Here is a 17,622-nt window from a genome sequence, read left to right on the forward strand (position 1 = left end):
GGTCATCTAATGCAAATCAATGTGGAACTGTCTTTACAATTATGCAGACATTTATCAAGTGACATTTCACCTTTTTGATACGAACAACTTTCGACTTTCTGTCTGTTTTACTATGTCAATATCAATGTTTCCAAATTAAAACAGCATTTTTAATTTGTGCCCTGTAGGGGTATCTTTGAGAGGGGACATTCACTCTCTAGCTAACTCTCGAAAAATATTGATAACCTTTAAGTTTCGACATGATTCATATTCGGGCTTGGGCGCTGACTTCGCGCATCATTTTGTGGAGTCACGTGCATACATTTCAAAGATGTAAATGGGTTCATGTCTTACTTTAGTTAAGGTTACGGAAATGAATCGTGTATGCGGTTATACTTTGATTTATGAATTCACCAAAAACAAATCAACATTCTAGTCCTGGCTGCAGGATTCCATCACATTAGTTGTCTTGTTTACTTCGCAAGCGCGCCTATTCCTATCAAGGGTGCTTAGTTTATTCATGCACACTGTGTGCCGAGTAACCAATATTTACTGTAGAAACAACGTCATCTTCTCGCATGATAAATCTGGATGATCAGAAATCAATAAGGCCCAGTAACCTCGCCGGTGTTGATCAAGCTTTTAATACAGTCTACCCTGGGCAAAAAACATTGCTTCAATTTAACGCTCATGCATGGCCTATGTTCATATAGAGTTACCATGTCCATATAGAGTTAGTTACACAAAGTAGCTAAGCAGAATAAAAATATGCTCACTTGAGTAAGGATACCAGCCCAACATTCCACATGTGGAATGTGCTAAGCAGAACATTTCTAAGCAGTATTTGCTATCAAGCTATGAAATTATGCCCTGGTCCTAGACTATCGCCTCGTTTCTCTCTGAATGTGTTATTATAGCGAAAATAACAGTAACGCATGCACAGTGAAACATTTACCAAACAGACAACACAAGAATGGGAAAGCTTGTACGTTATGTCTTGGTGTAAAACAACAAAAACATGATTTGATTGTAACCTACATTTGGATCGATACAACTCTAAGAATAACCCAATGGTTGGGCCGATGTCAAGCACCACATTATCTTCAAGATAAGGGGAAAATGGGTCAGGTTTTGACACAAGCGGAAGAAGTCACTTAACTGATTATATTATTAGCATTGGTTCTTTTTAATCCATACTGTAGATGATTAAGCCCCAAAATCTCCCTCATTATAGGAAAGGGTATACAACTACTGAAGTTTTCGTCTTGATGCACGCCTTTGTTTTAGGAAACAGACAAAATCTTCGGGTTTTTTTCTTTTCTTTGATCTGAGACTCGCAAAAAAGAGTTGGCTTATGAAGGTTTTATTAATTCGAATAATTGTTTTTCTATTTATTTATTTGATTAATCATTCAGATGTTGCTTACATTTATTGTAGCTGGAAATACATACACAGTTTGCGTGCCCTTACAGATGGTGAGAAACGAACGCGTTTATTTCGGCCCCTACTACAGACTATGTTTTAACACACAACAAGCCAATCTACACTACACAGACACCCGAGGCAAAAACACGTCCGGCGTACCATCACAAAAAACATATTTAGTCCATTTTCCGGTCCTCGTTCCTTCGCATTTTATCTCTGCGGCTAGTTCGATTATGGTCCACCATGCACTTTACAAAATATCATAATAAAAAGTTTGCGAATTATCCAGTGCTCACGGGAACAACCCATGCATGTACAATCGTAATCTCAGAAAGTGCACTAATGTAATTTTATCGCCTTTGGCGCTCCATAGACTTCAACAACACGAGGACAATGTGGCCATTATAGGACGGACTATATCAGGCAGGCAATGCCGATAGACAAAGTGATAATGTGCTGGGTTTAATTGAATCGGGGGTTTTGTTCTAAAATCAGGCTACATGCTGAATTTACTTTGAGATCTCAGTTTGGCGGTATAACACAAGTTGGGAAATAATGTAGGCCTACCCTCTTTATTGAAAGACAGCCCCATAACCAAGACCTATCATCCCCACTCCAAGACTCCAACCCTACCCCCGCGTCTCTAATTTACATCCTTTTTAATTTACGACCCCTCTCATGAGCCACGCCCATCCTTTTTGCAAAGAACCGAATGTTGTTATCATTATCAGTGCATGAGTCCACGTTTCAATATTATAGACTTGACTATTGTACCCAGACCTGGAAGAAATCATCACAATCCTCCAAAGGCTCTGCCAACAAACGGCCTTTAATGCTGTCCATCATTCCCACCCCTTTAAGAAGAACAGTCCCAGTAGAATAAGAAAAAGAAGAAGAAGAAGAAGCCATGCCCCCTCAGGAGGATCGGAGTCAAATTATACGAGAGCCCAAAGGGACAGGCAATATCGGAAAGACTGATCTCCCCTCTTAAGAAACCTTCTCCAGCAAATAAGGAAGAGCAGATTGTCAATTCGTCCTCACTACATCAACGCGTGTCTTCTTCAAGGCGATCCAATACAAATCAAGTTATTCTCGCACTGCTAAGTCCCCTATAATACTTGCCAGCTTGGGAATATGGAGCCTCTATAAAGATACTTACCCTTTTGGTAATTTGCTTCATCTGTCTTTGTTGTATTTTATCTAATTATGTTCAGACGATTGTAAAACTTTATTCATGAAAAGTGTGATTTTTTTTCACGCAATATTACTACTTATGGGTGCATTATTGGTGAATATCGCACAGGAGTGGTTTTAAAGTGTGACAGATCGTAAGCGTTGTGGCTATTCTTTTAGTAAGTTTTCCATTACACTAATTTTGGATCTTCCAATATTGATTAACGTTGGCATAATTGAAGAAATGCTTCGAGACTGACGGCCGAGATATCACGGCAGCATAATACAAAGACATTAGACGTAGACAGCAATAATTAGTAAAACGTTCCATGCATGCGAGAATTTAGGCCTATATATTAATAAAAGAGGCATTTTCATTAAGTGATACATCAGTGATCAAAGACATTCAGAATTCACTTGGCGAGACCGTGTGAGGATTGTCAGACATTAGTATAATATGCATGCCTTGCATTCCATTGATTTAAATGCATACAAAGACACGTCATTTTTGCTAAACATCTCCTGCTGATTCAATGTTGTATAAGTGTCTGTGCTTCATGCAATAGTCAAACCAATTATTGGTGTATAGCTTAAAACAATTTGAAAAGCGTTTCTGGTACCTTAGATGTCCCTCTGTCCACTTTAAGCTCAATGTACCATGCAAATCACAATTCGGAAGATGTTGTACTTCGCCCATTGACAATTGAGGGCAATGACGTCATGATGACGCAAACTCCATGCTTTATCGCATGCTTCCAAGAAATGTTTGCATGATTACACACAATGTCTTACTTATATAGAACCATCATCAAGAAATAGGCGTCTAGAAACTAGACTCAACATTACGTAATGCCTAAAGCATCTTGCTACCGGTAGGAACAGACTAACCCCTATATATGTTCGACACAGCAGTTTGTTTAGCTATTTGTGAACGTTCACAGTGGGATTTAAAGTAATTAAATTGACGCTGTTCCAAAATGAAGTCAAGAAAAAAACTGCGTCTCAGAAGTGAACTGGTCGCATAATGGCGTCTTACTGCCGAGGGGTGAATTCAATTTCATACTAATGAGTTTAGGGCACAGTGTAGTGAGCAACGACGGCAACAAGCAGTTCATAGGACTGCATCCTCCAACGCACACTATTATAAAGCTTAATGTATTTTCAATTTTAAGAAGCCTCTAGCTAAACAAGGTCGATGATGGACACACCAAAAATATGAATCCCTTAGAAAACAGCTAAAGAAAACACACAATAAATGGTTCGTGCCTCGACCTCGTCTTCAGCATTTACGACGGAATAAAGAGAGTAAAGTTTGACCAATGATCAGCGTCATGATCTTAGGTTGACTAATCATCAAGATTATCAACTACTGAACAATTAATCGCTCCAAACTTAATATTCCTTATGATGAAGGGACCAATTTATGATTTATGTTTTGTTGAAGACAGTACAACTCGGAAGATGAAGCTGTATTTGTGGACATAATGTCGTTTTGCACTCAGTCAACATATCAGCTGGCAACCTTCTCATCCACAAAGATCTATATCTACGTTTGCAACATTAATCCTGCTATTGGGTTGTCTTGGTAACATGAACCGGGTTTCAGATAGGATATCATGGTGTCAAGACTCGAAATTCTCATTCCAATAATGGAATGAAAACTCGATGAGTTAAAGTGACGTTAATTGTCCCAAATGAGGTACCGGTAATTACCATTAGCTATTACGCTGAACAATAACGTCTTACTGATGAATAACGAGAAGAAGCGTCTGCGATATTGAATGCTGCTTTGATGAATGGTTAAATTGAATAATTATTTTGTTAAATCTAATGACGCAACATTACATTTAATCATAAAACGAAATCGAATGACTCTTTTCACTAGCATTTGATTTCGCGCGAAATAGAATAGCTTGGTGCTTAAATTGGCTGCGCATTTGCCGAAATTGCATTTGATTTCGCGCGAAATAGAATAGCTTGGTGCTTAAATTGGCTGCGCATTTGCCGAAATTGACCGAGAATATAATAATAATATAATAATAATAATTTGGCATCCTTTAAAGCGCACATGTCCGTCACTCAGTGACGCTTCTGGCGCTGTAACATACATTATTTCCTGCAAGATGTGGGACTACGTTTGAATTATGAGACCTTATTCTTATAACACCATGTAATGTTTTACAAGGTGCTGTGGCGCAATTTGCTGCCGATCGGACCAGGAACACCGGGGTGAACCCCTTCTCTTTTCGATAAGTGCACTGAGTTCTTCTACATGCGTAACATGACACATGGGACCAACAGCTTAACGTCCCACCCGAAGGACGAAGCAATGGTGAAGTGTCTTGCTTAAGGACACAAGTGTCACGACTCTTTAAGAAGGAACTTTCCTCATCATTTGACCTCAAGTGAACCCTGTGCATTTTTTTAGCACTTTCAAAACGTCGAGCAACTTGACTGGAATTGATCAAGTATTTTATATTGTAAATTAATCAATGGAGCGTAGAAATGTTGAATCAAATCGTGTATTCATGCGATAAGAGACAATTCTACAGATCGCTATCGTGAATTCCTGACGTCATCACTGACGTCACGTCAAGAAGGTGAGAAAGCTCAAATGACAAACCAACATTTGCTGCCACTGTAGCCTCGAACGATTCTCCATTGATAGATGCGCTGGAAAATCGCATAAACATGTCACTCTTCAAGTGGCTCAGTGTCACAACAGGAGTAGAGACCATTCCACGTTTTACCGCGTAAAAAGGTAATCCAATAAGTTATCGTCTGTAGCAGGAATTCATTTGGAGACCACAGTTCCTAACGCATTTTCTACCCTGTTGAATGATTCCATTTCGAATCACCATGCGTCAAATATAGCTTACGTGTAAGACAACTTTTTAACACGTTGGACATCAACTTATCAGCTCCTAAATTACAACGAAGTAAACTAAATGATTGCCAACCAGAGCCAAAATTTATATATAAGGAAATGACATTAGATGGTTCACTATTTGCTCGTATTCAACCAAACGACGAGCATTGTCACTCAAAATATGCTAACATTTGAATTTATAGTACAGAAGCATCAGCTAATTTGTCATAATATAATAAGCTTGAACATGCCACGTGCCCTAAGAGGGGGTGTTATTATCCATACGGAGCAGTGGTTAGGGTGCAGGAAAAAAACTCTGACAGCATACTTAGGGGGGCTGGTTACAGTCATAGGCTCGCCTCTAAAGAAATATGCAAACGGACCCCCCCCCCCCCCCCCCCAAGGCAAAATGGTGCCCCCTCACACCCTAAAATATTACCACAGTAAACATTTCAATGGCCAGACCTCTTGCAATAATTGTTCGAGTGCTCGGTGTTTACGAGGTTTATAAAAATGTTTACATTTATTTTTCATATAAAGAAATATGCAAACGGACCCCCCCCTCCCCCAGACAAAATGGTGCACCCCCCCCCCCCTAATGTTACCCCAGTAAACATCTCAATGGCCAGACCTCTTGCAATAATTGTTTGAGTGCTCGGTGTCTACGAGGTTTATAAAAAAAATTACATTTATTTTTCATATAAAGAATTATGCAAACGGACCCCCCCCCCTCCCCCAGACAAAATGGTGCACCCCCCCCCCCCCTAATGTTACCCCAGTAAACATCTCAATGGCCAGACCTCTTGCAATAATTGTTTGAGTGCTCGGTGTCTACGAGGTTTATAAAAATGTTTACATTTATTTTTTTCTTCATATAAAGAAATATGCAAACGGAACCCCCCCCCCCCAGCAGACAAAATGGTGCACCCCCACCCCTAAAATGTTACCCCAGGAAACATTTCAATGGCCATACCTCTTGCGATATTGTTCGCTTGCTACGGTGTTTACGTGGTTTATACAAAAATTTACATTGATTTTTCTTCATAGCTTGTTCTGATTATAAAAAGAATAAAATTATCAAAATAATTTGGCGACATGCTGGCTTATTTTTCGAAATAATTGTTCTGTTGCCGCAAAGGAAGAGATCGACTTTAAAATTGAATTCCATCGAAATTAAATTTCTTCCTAATTTAATTCACTAGTAATAATTCAGTGTCTCCTATTGGATAGCGTATCTGGCTTCCTTTATCCACTGAAGGGGAAAGTAGGCTAACTTTCCTAGAAAGAGGTTAAGCATCGATTTTGATTATAACTTGAATATCAGCTGTCTCGAGGAATAATCCTACCAGAATCCACCTCACAGTATTTGACTTCAGGGGTGAACAGAAATATTATGGGGCTTGCTTTGCGAGTGCGTCAACAAAATGGGCGAGCATCAAGGAAATGGGTGCCATGTTTGGATAACGTTGGCGTATCAGATGCAGGACTCCATAACTTCCATCGTCTACAAATTAAGGACTAATACCTAAACTCATAACGGAACCAAAAAGACGGTATAGTTTTCTTCCGTAAATGCATTTTGTTAATGTTACATAATACTACCGCAGTTCATACACAAATAAAGTCATGGTTTCAGATTTGAACTTGATTGAGATTTCTTTAAAATATACAGTCAGCTTAGTAGAACTGTTGTCTGTTTTTTCTATATTTTTTAGGTCAAACAAATTGTTTATGTAAGAGATGTTAAATTTGCATCGGGGATAAGGAATATTAATTTTGGTTTTCACCCATACACCGATGTGTGTTAGCACTATATACTCAGTACTTTCCCGAGTCCTGAGTAAAACAAATTATGGTCAAAATAATGACCACAAAAACTTACTTGGAAAAGAACAATGGAGAGAAAAAAACATTATCAGAACCGACCGCCTTTGAAGAAAAACAAGAGGTAATTTTCACCAAAATGTTTGAACCTGAACGAAACTTCAGACGTGTAGCCTTTCTCAGGAATCTGAAAGCCCACAATATCGGCACCAATTGTTTCTTTCTTTGCAACTTCGATGACCAATTGAGCCAAATTGTTCATAGGTTTGTCATTTTATATAAATGCTTTGATATACCAAGTAAGGATACTGATCTTTTACAATACCAAAAGTATTGCCTTTAAACCTCAAGTATGGGCAAATGTATCGACCCTATTTCAAAATTGACCATGTCTGAACCGACGTGCTTTGCTCGATTATTGTTCACAAGTTAAAGAAGGAATGACATGCGTGGACTTGCAATATCTGACGCAGTCGGTCCAAAAGTCAATAATTTGGGCTGAAATGTTTAAAGTACTCTTTCCTTTCTTGGCATTCTGGATATTCCTTTAGACGCCTCGAACGACCCTTTAGCCAGACCGAATCGACCACCCTGATGACATGAAATGCTTAGAGCATATCCCATCCTTCACGCCAATGGAATTCTACTACTTGTGGTTCAACATTTCGAAAGTGTTGAGAACTGGGGGGAGCGCCGTCAATGCGTTGAAATACTTGTTATCGAGCATTATTTTACATCAGGTGTATTTTCACCGTACACTTTGCGGTGGTTGTATTGACAACTGTGCTACTGTTGGGGGGGGGGGGCTTTGGGGTTTAAAGAGATATTGTGTCAAGGTTCTGTTTATATAACTAATTATTTTTTTAAGCGAGGTTGAGGAATGCGCATACATTATTACTTTATTTATTAGTACTGTTATTTATAGGTAGTAGTTGGAAAAATTATGTATTGATTAGTATTATTGATTTGATTCTTCAATGATAAAATGCCCAACAGCTGTAGCAAAGGGTCATATTTTGTTTTTATACATAACCATAAATATAAAAAAATCACTAAAACTGAATACTGAAGGACTTACTAACCAAAGAGTTAAAATTGATAAAGTTAAAAGGCTTTGGGTTAGCAGTCGAATATTTATGGGTAAAACAAGCTGGATAAAAACCATACATTCATTATAACAGAATTGTTACATGAGGGTTGAATTCCTGCATATTATTTTATAATGGCTGTGAAGCATTAATTTTATCAAATTTAAACCAGACGTGCTAATACCTTGGATTTCAGTATTAGATTTAAAAAGCGGAAATAGCTGTCCATCGTTCAGCCAAAGATATAGTTTGATCAAATCGTTGATCAAATCAAAAGCTAACAATAATATATCCTTCCAAGTGTAATTTAAACAGCGTTTTTTTGTTGGTTTGCAAATTCCCTTTATTTGGTTTTATTCGAGTAATAGCTGCATGTATGCAAGACTGGTGAGGCATATTCTAATAGTAAATTTATAGAATTTGTAAACCATTTTCGGGATGGGAACACGTTGAATTGCGTACGACGTAGCCCAACATAGAAACTTTAATGTTCGTTTTCACACTGTACGGATTTGTTTATTACCTTCATGTTTACTGAAGCAAAAGAAAACTCAATCGTATAACTCGGAAGCCTTGGGACTCGAAGGAGCTTTTCTACAGGCAGATAACCCCAACCACTTAAACGAATCGTCCTCGGTGACGTCATTGCGATTTAAATAACTTTGTCCCTCTAACGAACTTGATTAAGCGATGGCAAACTCGGCCCATTCTTAGAGAATCTTTCACCGAAATTGACTACAAATTGTCTTTCTTCAAACAACGGTGCAATAACCGTCCAATTTGGAAGTGGTCAGGCCTTGTGCTAATTTGCACAATGAGACAATATTGATATTGCCGGCGGCCATTTTAGCCTTTAATCACGGCAGTGTAGTGATCTTGGTAACCGCCTGGTGTTCGGTAAACAACATAAACCAACCATAGGTGCTCGGGGACCCAGACGAGGTAAAGCACTTTGTGAGCTCCCTTGGAGAATTACGCGGGATTATATTTTGACAAATCTTGTTGTGATTATCACGTTGAGAGGCTTCGCGCCGAACGGAAAAAAGCTCAGGCAAAAATTATTGCCTTGCTGATTTCTGATTATCAAATGAAAAACACATATTCAATTTGGCCACCTAAATAAAGTGAGATTCCTCGTCGTGAGTTGTTAAATTCAATGAGGGAACAGGAGCGAGTCACAGTTCTAGTGCGATAGAAAGGTTTATATGAAAATAATAATATCGTGAAATGTGCGGGGGTACTTCAGTAATTTCTGGGTCAAGTTTTGTAAGAATGGCCGACAGTTTCATCATCAAATTACTGTTTTGAGATCTTCTTAGGCATTATGACTCAATGTTTGTTTTAAACTATCCGTGCAACGTTATGGAAAGAAAACATACGAGCGGCACTTTATTTGTGTCTGTTTGTGGATTTAGCAAATCACAGGTGGAACAGAATTGAAATCATTTGAGACCCGAAAAGAGACTTGTTATCGGAACAAATATTTTATTTTCTAACGTTCAAAATGTTCGTTGGTAAAACAAAAGTTCCAATGGAGGCTGTGGAAATCGAAGCCCATTCCCATGTGATTATGTGGCCTTCATTTTGTGTTTTTAAAAAAACAATTGAGATATTTCTTTCTGTGATGACACTTTTCACAATTATTTTAGTCTGAACCTGTTGGCCCTACCTGGACAAAAAGGTCATTTCGAGGGTCCTACTGAACTAATGAAATTAAAATGCCCACCATTGGTGAATTTTCTAAACCCCTTTGGACATAATCTAGGCCTAATTTAGTGAAACCTTACTCCAATAAACGTTATCTTTCTTGTTTACTTTCAATTATAATCACGAGGGAGCTGGGTACGCAAAATGATAGTTTAGGGCAGTGGTCTACAATTAATTATTGAGGCAGTGGTCTGCATCTAATGATACTTTGGTAGGGGATTGCAAATGAAACTTTGGGGCAGTAGCCCACACCAATGATGCTCTGGGCCAGGGGCATGCAAACGATACTTTGAGGCCGCTTGCAAAGTAAGGACAGTGGTCTACAAGTAATGATACTTTGGGCTATGGTCTACAAACTTTGGGCAGGGGGGCTTCCATATGATACTTTGGTGCAGGGGCTTACAAATGATACTTTGGGGCAAGCAGGCATTTGTTGATGGCTTATTCTGTACCTTTTGATATACCTTCGTTCACAAAGTCCACGGGTTAATTATAGCTTGGAGGTAGTATTATTAGAGAGGACGCATCTGCCGCGGTCTTCAATAATGTTGTAATATCGCAGTCAGAAAATTGGTATAGCGCCCTCCATTGACATTCAGAACACAATAATATTAAAGTCAATGAAAAAGAAAGATGTCGTCGAATCTAACCAACGTGACTTCTGTCGCTGAATTTGACAAGCTTAGGGAGACAGCAGGGAGGTAAATACACATGTTTGTTTTTCCCAAACTACAAGAATATTTAAAAACCATCCTCAATAGTGTGGACGCTTTAATTAATTAAATATTCATGATTGAATTTTCACAAAAACTAAAAGTTGTCTAGTCTGGATTCTGACCAGTTACAATGCAATAAGCCATTGAGTTACCGTGTAGTTATGGAGGATAAGGAGTCGGGTAACCAACCAAATTTCGGAACCCCAAATTTCTTTTAAAAATGTTTTTCTTTCTTAATCTTCTTCTTCTTCCTTGCAAAGGCTGGGCTTTTTTCAAGAGTATCGTCTGATCTAATTCTCATCGTATGATAAATGGAACTTCTGGAAGAACATTCCACCATCAAACAAACCATGGAGCTGTAGTATAAAAACCTTCCACAAGTTCCGAGTTGTTCCGCTTTTTTGGGGCATTGCCATCAGCAATGGCATTGCATTGGCAGTTTGAGGAATTGATATTTTTGTATTCTATTCCAAGAATCCAACCATTGATGTTTGGTTTCATGGATTATTTCATTAAAGTGAACTATAACAATAAGACAAAATGGTTTTATATATACAAATTTTCTTGGTTCACATAAAACAAAAATTATCTAATAATTGTCTAACTCATTTTTTGCCAATTGACTTGTCCTACCGATGATCGCTTCTATTTGATGTTTGAAAAAGAACCCAAGTGAGGACGAGCTAGCTTGGTTTGCTTTGTGTGGGTGGAGCGGTCGCTGAAAACTCATCCGCTTATTTTTAGTGGGAGAGCAAAGAGCAATCATAGTTTTTATCACCCAGGTTGGCATTGTGACTGTAGGAAAAGGGATAACATTTCAATGATGCTTTACATGTAACCATTGGATTGACAATTAATTGACTGTGTTGACTGTATTGTTTTATTGTTCTCAGTAATCTTCTAGTTGTGCACTTCTGGGCAGATTGGGCTCCACAATGTGTATCAATGAATGAAAGCATGGCTGAGGTGGCTAAGCAGTATCCAAACATCCAATTTGCAAAGGTAAGATGGGAGTTATCACTTAAAGATTCCTCATACAGGGCAACAAACTCCACAAGATCGCAGCGCTTGGACTCAAAGATTTTACTAAACTAGAATTTATTTTACAAGACCTGAGTATAGAGAAAGAACTGTCTAAAATGTTTATTTCATGTGAACTGTTTCCATTTGAGCAATCAATGAGAGAAGATTTATCTCATTTGTTCTATGTATACTTCGATGCTCAAAACAGAGTTAAAGGTTTTACTAGACTCACACTCAAAGTCAACATTTTGAACATTAAGATATTACACAGTGTGGCTTATTTATTTGAAGAAAACACAACACTATGGATGTGATTATTTGACGTATCTTACATTTTCAATCATACATTTGTTTTTAGGTTGAGGCTGAAGTAGTTCCTGATATATCTTTGAAATATGACATCTCATCAGTTCCGACATTTGTTTTTCTGAAGGTAACATAAATTCTTAGTGACCCCTTATTTATGAACATTCACAATAACTGAACTGAATACAGTGCAATGATTAAGATCTTCAACTACATGGTTACAATGTACTTGCTGAGCAAAAGATCAACAAAATCTGTTAGCACTGTAAACTCAGTACTCTCCCGAGCTCTGTGACAGAAATCACAGGCAAGCGTATTACTTGGGTGGGATTTGAACCCCAACCTTTGCAATTCTAGGGCAGTGTCTTACCAACTAAACCACCGAGATTGCCTGGTAGGTAGAGCCAGTTTAAATCCTATATTTTTAGCAGCTGGTATCGCAACGATTTAATAAATGAAAATTTGCAGTGGGGTTACAGAATATTAATTTGTGTATTTACCCATACACCTATGTGTATCAGCACTGTATACTCCGTACTTTCCCGAGCTCTGAAAAAATATATTACTTGGATAGGGTTCAAACAAAATGAAGCAAAATTTACCAACGAGTCTTTAACAACAGATTGAAGAAGGAGTGTTTCTGCAAGTACAGGTTAATTGTCATGTTGTGTCTTGCAACAATTCAAACAATGACAGATTTTCAAACTATACGTTTTATACACAGAACAAACAGCGTGTTGATACATTACATGGTGCCAATGGACCCGAGTTTAGTAAAAAGGTTGAGTTCTATTCTAAAGCCTCATCAAGTCCAGCTCCTCCTCCTCCTGCTTCTCAAAAGAAGACAACGGAATCTCAAAACACATCAAAAGAAGCCCCATCAAAAGAGGTATTTAAAGAGATAAGAAGAGTTAGATGCGTAATTGTATTAATGAGTTTTAAGACCAAACAAGATTTACATAATGTAGATAAACATTATGACCACAATTATTTGTATGCTATTATATGTATCTATGCTCAAGCCTTCATAATTTATTACTGTTGAGGTACTTTAACAAGAATCATTTGTATTGACTAAACATGAAATTAAAGATACATGGCAATCTCACACCTCGGCAAAGTCCATCATTCTCCAGAAGACAGTTGGAGCATACTGACCAAAACCTCAAGCACATCAAACTAGCTGGCCTCAGAGCCACCACTAGGGCCTAATCACCAAGGAGATTTGTTCACAGTGTCACTGCAAACCTTACTTACTACTCAAGAATACAATTCACAGCATGATTGTGTTTTTGCAATATCAGTCACTTCTTAAGGCCTTCTTTCCCTGATCATTCTATAGTGTCCCTAAAACAATTCTCTCGCAACGCTGCCCTTAACCAAGAAAACAAGTATACTTTTGTTTTGCTTTTGTTTGATTATAATATTCTTGTATTTGTTTCCTTCTTTACACCAGGATTTGAATGCCAGACTAAAGAAGTTGGTAAACTCTGCCCCCTGCATGCTATTTATGAAGGGTAACCCTGATGAACCAAAGTGTGGCTTCAGTCGTACTACAGTTGGAATCTTGAATGACAAGAACATTGACTACAAGACATTTGACATCTTGGGCGACAATGACGTTAGACAAGGTATGAAATAGTATATTGAGATGCGTTGTACGTTATACTTATTTTTCGGCAATGCTTTTGATAATTCCAACTTAATTTATTATCATAACTCCTCTCAGAGCTTGTCAAAAGCTGTCATATACATTTGTATACTGACAAACATATACAAATAAAAAGAAAATATAAGACAAGATATTCCATCAGATCCCCTCACCCTACTCCTTTCCTCTTCATCATTTCAATTAAATCGCATGATTTTGTAAGTTTTTGTTATTGTTTTATTTTAATGTCACTAACAGTCCATTTGTTAAAATAAAATGTTAATCGGGGATAAAGAATATTACTTAGTTTTACCCTTTAACATGATGTGTGTAAGCACCATGTACTCAGTATTACACGAGTGGGTTTGGACTCTAGACCTTTTCCAATCTAGGGCAGATGTCATTCAAACTAGACACAGAGATTGCCTGGTAGCTCGAGGCAGTTTGAATCCTACATTAACAATTTAATTAGCTCATTTTTGTGTTTTTGTTTTAAGGGCTAAAGACATACTCTAATTGGCCAACATATCCACAACTCTACTTGAACGGGGAGTTGGTTGGTGGACTTGATATCATCAAAGAAATGAATGAGAATGGCGATCTGGATGGGGATTTCCCTATAAAGGTAAATCAATATGAAAATAGATTAAGCTGTACCAAAAGATCTTTTTCAACTTATATTATTGGTAAATATTTGTTTCGCCAAATCTTTCTACTTCATGTTTTTTATTTGTCTCACACACCTTGGTGAAAGCGCGCAAATTTTAAAACCACATTATCATTATATGTACTAATAATTTCCAATATCTGTTGTGATCTTATTTGATTTGTTTAACTGGCATAATAATCAGGATGTTCTTTTTATTACCAGCATGTTTTATAGCACGGGGACACCAATCCCACCCTTTACCCTCAATTTTGGACCTATACTTTGAAGTTTCATTTGAACGTCGTTTGTTTTATTTTTCAGCAGGATTTGAATGCCAGACTGAAGACGCTGGTCAACTCTGCCCCCTGCATGCTATTTATGAAGGGTAACCCTGATGAACCAAGATGTGGCTTCAGTCGTACTACAGTTGGAATCTTGAACGACAAGAACATTGACTACAAGACATTCGACATCTTGGGCGACAATGAAGTTAGACAAGGTATGTTTCCGCCCTAGAATTGATTTTGTGGGGATTTTACCCTTCCAGAATTATTTAGCTTTGCTATTTATGACAATATTTAAATTACAAAACAACATGCATCTCAGTCCTGATAATTCACGAAGGCAACAAAGGCAATTGCCTCCATGACCCCTGGTCATTGCCTTGGTACCCTTGAAATGCTCCAGTAGAAATTTACAATTCCTCATAGGGTTCCCTTTTCCAAGGACGAAATACCTGGGTGCCCTTGTCCTTTCAAAAACAAAGCATACAGACCCGGCAAATTAAAGTAATATTTTTGTTTTCTTTGGTCAGGATTGAAGACGTTTTCTAACTGGCCGACGTATCCACAGTTATATCTGAATGGTGATTTAGTTGGAGGACTGGACATCATTAAAGAAATGTTAGAGAATGGCGATCTAGATGAAGGATTTCCAACCAAGAGCTGAGCAATTAAGAACGACCATCAAACAGTTTCCTTATGACAATCCATCGAGTTGGATCGATGAATTCTATACATCCATTACCTGTACTCACTACTGTTAAGACAACAACTGTACTCGCTACTCTAAAGAACATTTCCATTCCTATGAACTTACGATTGCAAGTTTTTAGTTCTGATTAAGTGACTTTGAATTGTCTAAACCTCCCATGGGTAAAGAACAGATGGGAAAGGGCAACATGGACATCAAAGTTAAGTGTGTGGTTTACTGGAAGTTACAATTGTACATTTACAAAAGGAAAACAATCCACCTGTGGCCACATGACATGATAAGAAACATCTTTGTCAATAACAACATCATCAATATGCATTTTGTTGTAGTTGGGTATGACTTCTGAGAGAAAGGCTCTGACAGCAAAGCATTGTAGTTGAAGTGATTCTCATTAAATTTTTGATTTGTTTCTGGCTTTCAGTCATTTCATCATATATTAGCTCTAAAGTGAAAACTTATTAAAGGGGACTTTATAAACATCACACTGCTTCATTTATTTCTTGATTCATTACTTCGTATTAAGAGAAATTTCAAGTGGCTTTGTGCCCATTATACTCTTGAGCCCATTATACTCTTTCTTAGACAGGAATTACATGTAAGACAGTTCATCTTCCAAAAAACGTTTGAAGAGTTCTACTTGCTGTGATGGTTACAAGGAAGTAGTAAACAATAAAATAAATAAATAAATAAATAAATAAATAAATAAATAAATAAATAAATAAATAAATAAATAAATAAATAAATAAATAAATAAATAAATAAATAAATAAATAAATAAATAAATAAATAAATAAATAAATAAATAAATAAATAAATAAATAAATAAATAAATAAATAAATTTTATTGAGGACGTGTGACATAGCTACATCGAGCTCCAGGAAATTGACAGAAATTTCACCTTCTGCGTTTTTGTGGAAGCCTTTTCTACTAGCAAGTGTCTCTCAAGTTGTACATAGAACACTTTCATTGAGGTAAGAGAGATTGAAACCAACCTTTTAGGGCCTTTTGGCCCTAAAAGCTCTCTCAAATCAACGGCGGTGCCGCTTGGCCGCCATGTTTTCTGCCATGGGTCTTAACAGACCAAACACCGTGAGGTTCAACACCCACCATCTTTCGAAAGGTGTCACACCCCGAGACGTCTACAAAGCTGTCAATCACGAGTTGGATTCAACATCAACAATAGTATGCATTGCTGAACTGGAACGTAACTGGTACAACGTCACCTTTGACAATGAGCAGGATTGTGAGACTATAGCATCGCAAGGCCTGCTATTACATAATGCCCTCGTCCAGTGTGAAAGAGCTAACATTCGCAACTCTGTGATCGCGTACATCAAGGCACCATACGAAATTCCGGACAATGCCATTACATCGCTCCTGTCTCGGTATGGAACTGTCGCTAACATCCGACGTCAATATCACGGTTTTGACGACAACATTGAAACCGGTGTGAGAAGCTGTCTCGTCAAGAGCCTCAAGAAACCAATACCGAGCTTTCTCAAATTCAGCGGCTTTACTTTGCCAGTTCGATACAGGGGGCAACAGAAAACCTGCAAAATCTGTGAAGAAACAGGCCATCTAGCGAGAGACTGTCCGGCAAGAAACCGATGCTTTGTATGTGGAAGCTACGACCATAGGGCGGCTTGGCACGACAAATACGACAACAGCGAACAAGATGAAATCCGTGACGACAATCCGGCAAATGAACGTAAAGAAAATGAAGAGGACACTACTGGAGAGAAAGAAGATAATGAGCCCCAAAACACAGAACAGCCAGCTGAAGATGAAACACACAGCTCCAAAGCAAAGAAAGGAGAAGAAAAGAAAGGTATGGATCAAACAAAGAACACAGAACAGCACCTACCAAAAGAAGCCGCCTCTAAACCTAAGCTATCATTCAAAGAAGTAGTTGCAGGAACAACCAGCAAGAAAACTCCCACAAAACCACAAGGATTTTGGGACGAAGCCATGAACAGCCAAGCAGTTAGAAAGTTGTCGCGGAAAAGGAAATCCACTGAAGCTTCAACAGCATCATCTAAAGTAGCTCGTGATGAGTCAACACCAACAGATATGGAAACTTTGGCAGCCGAAAACCCAGTTGATGAGACACCAGAGAACATGCACGACCAGGAACATACGGATGAAAGATCCGACGATACATATTCGGAAGGATCGATCGACGAGGATAGTGGAAGACTCGTTGATCCAGATTATCACA

At 38.1% G+C, this 17,622-nt stretch overlaps 1 protein-coding gene across 2 annotated transcripts; it reads left to right on the forward strand.

Moving 5' to 3' along the window:
* Positions 1–10,675: 10,675 nt before the first annotated feature.
* On the forward strand, positions 10,676–16,076 carry LOC139940598 (glutaredoxin-3-like). 2 transcript variants are annotated; one of them, XM_071936932.1, is made up of 8 exons: positions 10,676–10,766; positions 11,675–11,783; positions 12,163–12,237; positions 12,835–12,999; positions 13,567–13,741; positions 14,259–14,386; positions 14,732–14,909; positions 15,225–16,076. In XM_071936932.1, exons 1-8 carry the CDS (start codon positions 10,699–10,701, stop codon positions 15,356–15,358), a joined length of 1,032 nt encoding a protein of 343 aa, XP_071793033.1. In that variant the 5' UTR covers positions 10,676–10,698; the 3' UTR covers positions 15,359–16,076. The 2 variants fall into 2 exon arrangements, with proteins under 2 accessions (XP_071793033.1, XP_071793034.1); XM_071936933.1 differs by having other exon boundaries at positions 14,735–14,909.
* The last annotated feature ends 1,546 nt before the right edge of the window (positions 16,077–17,622 follow it).

Source organism: Asterias amurensis, chromosome 8 (genome assembly GCF_032118995.1).
Source record: "Asterias amurensis chromosome 8, ASM3211899v1".
Taxonomy (NCBI): Eukaryota; Metazoa; Echinodermata; class Asteroidea; order Forcipulatida; family Asteriidae; genus Asterias; species Asterias amurensis.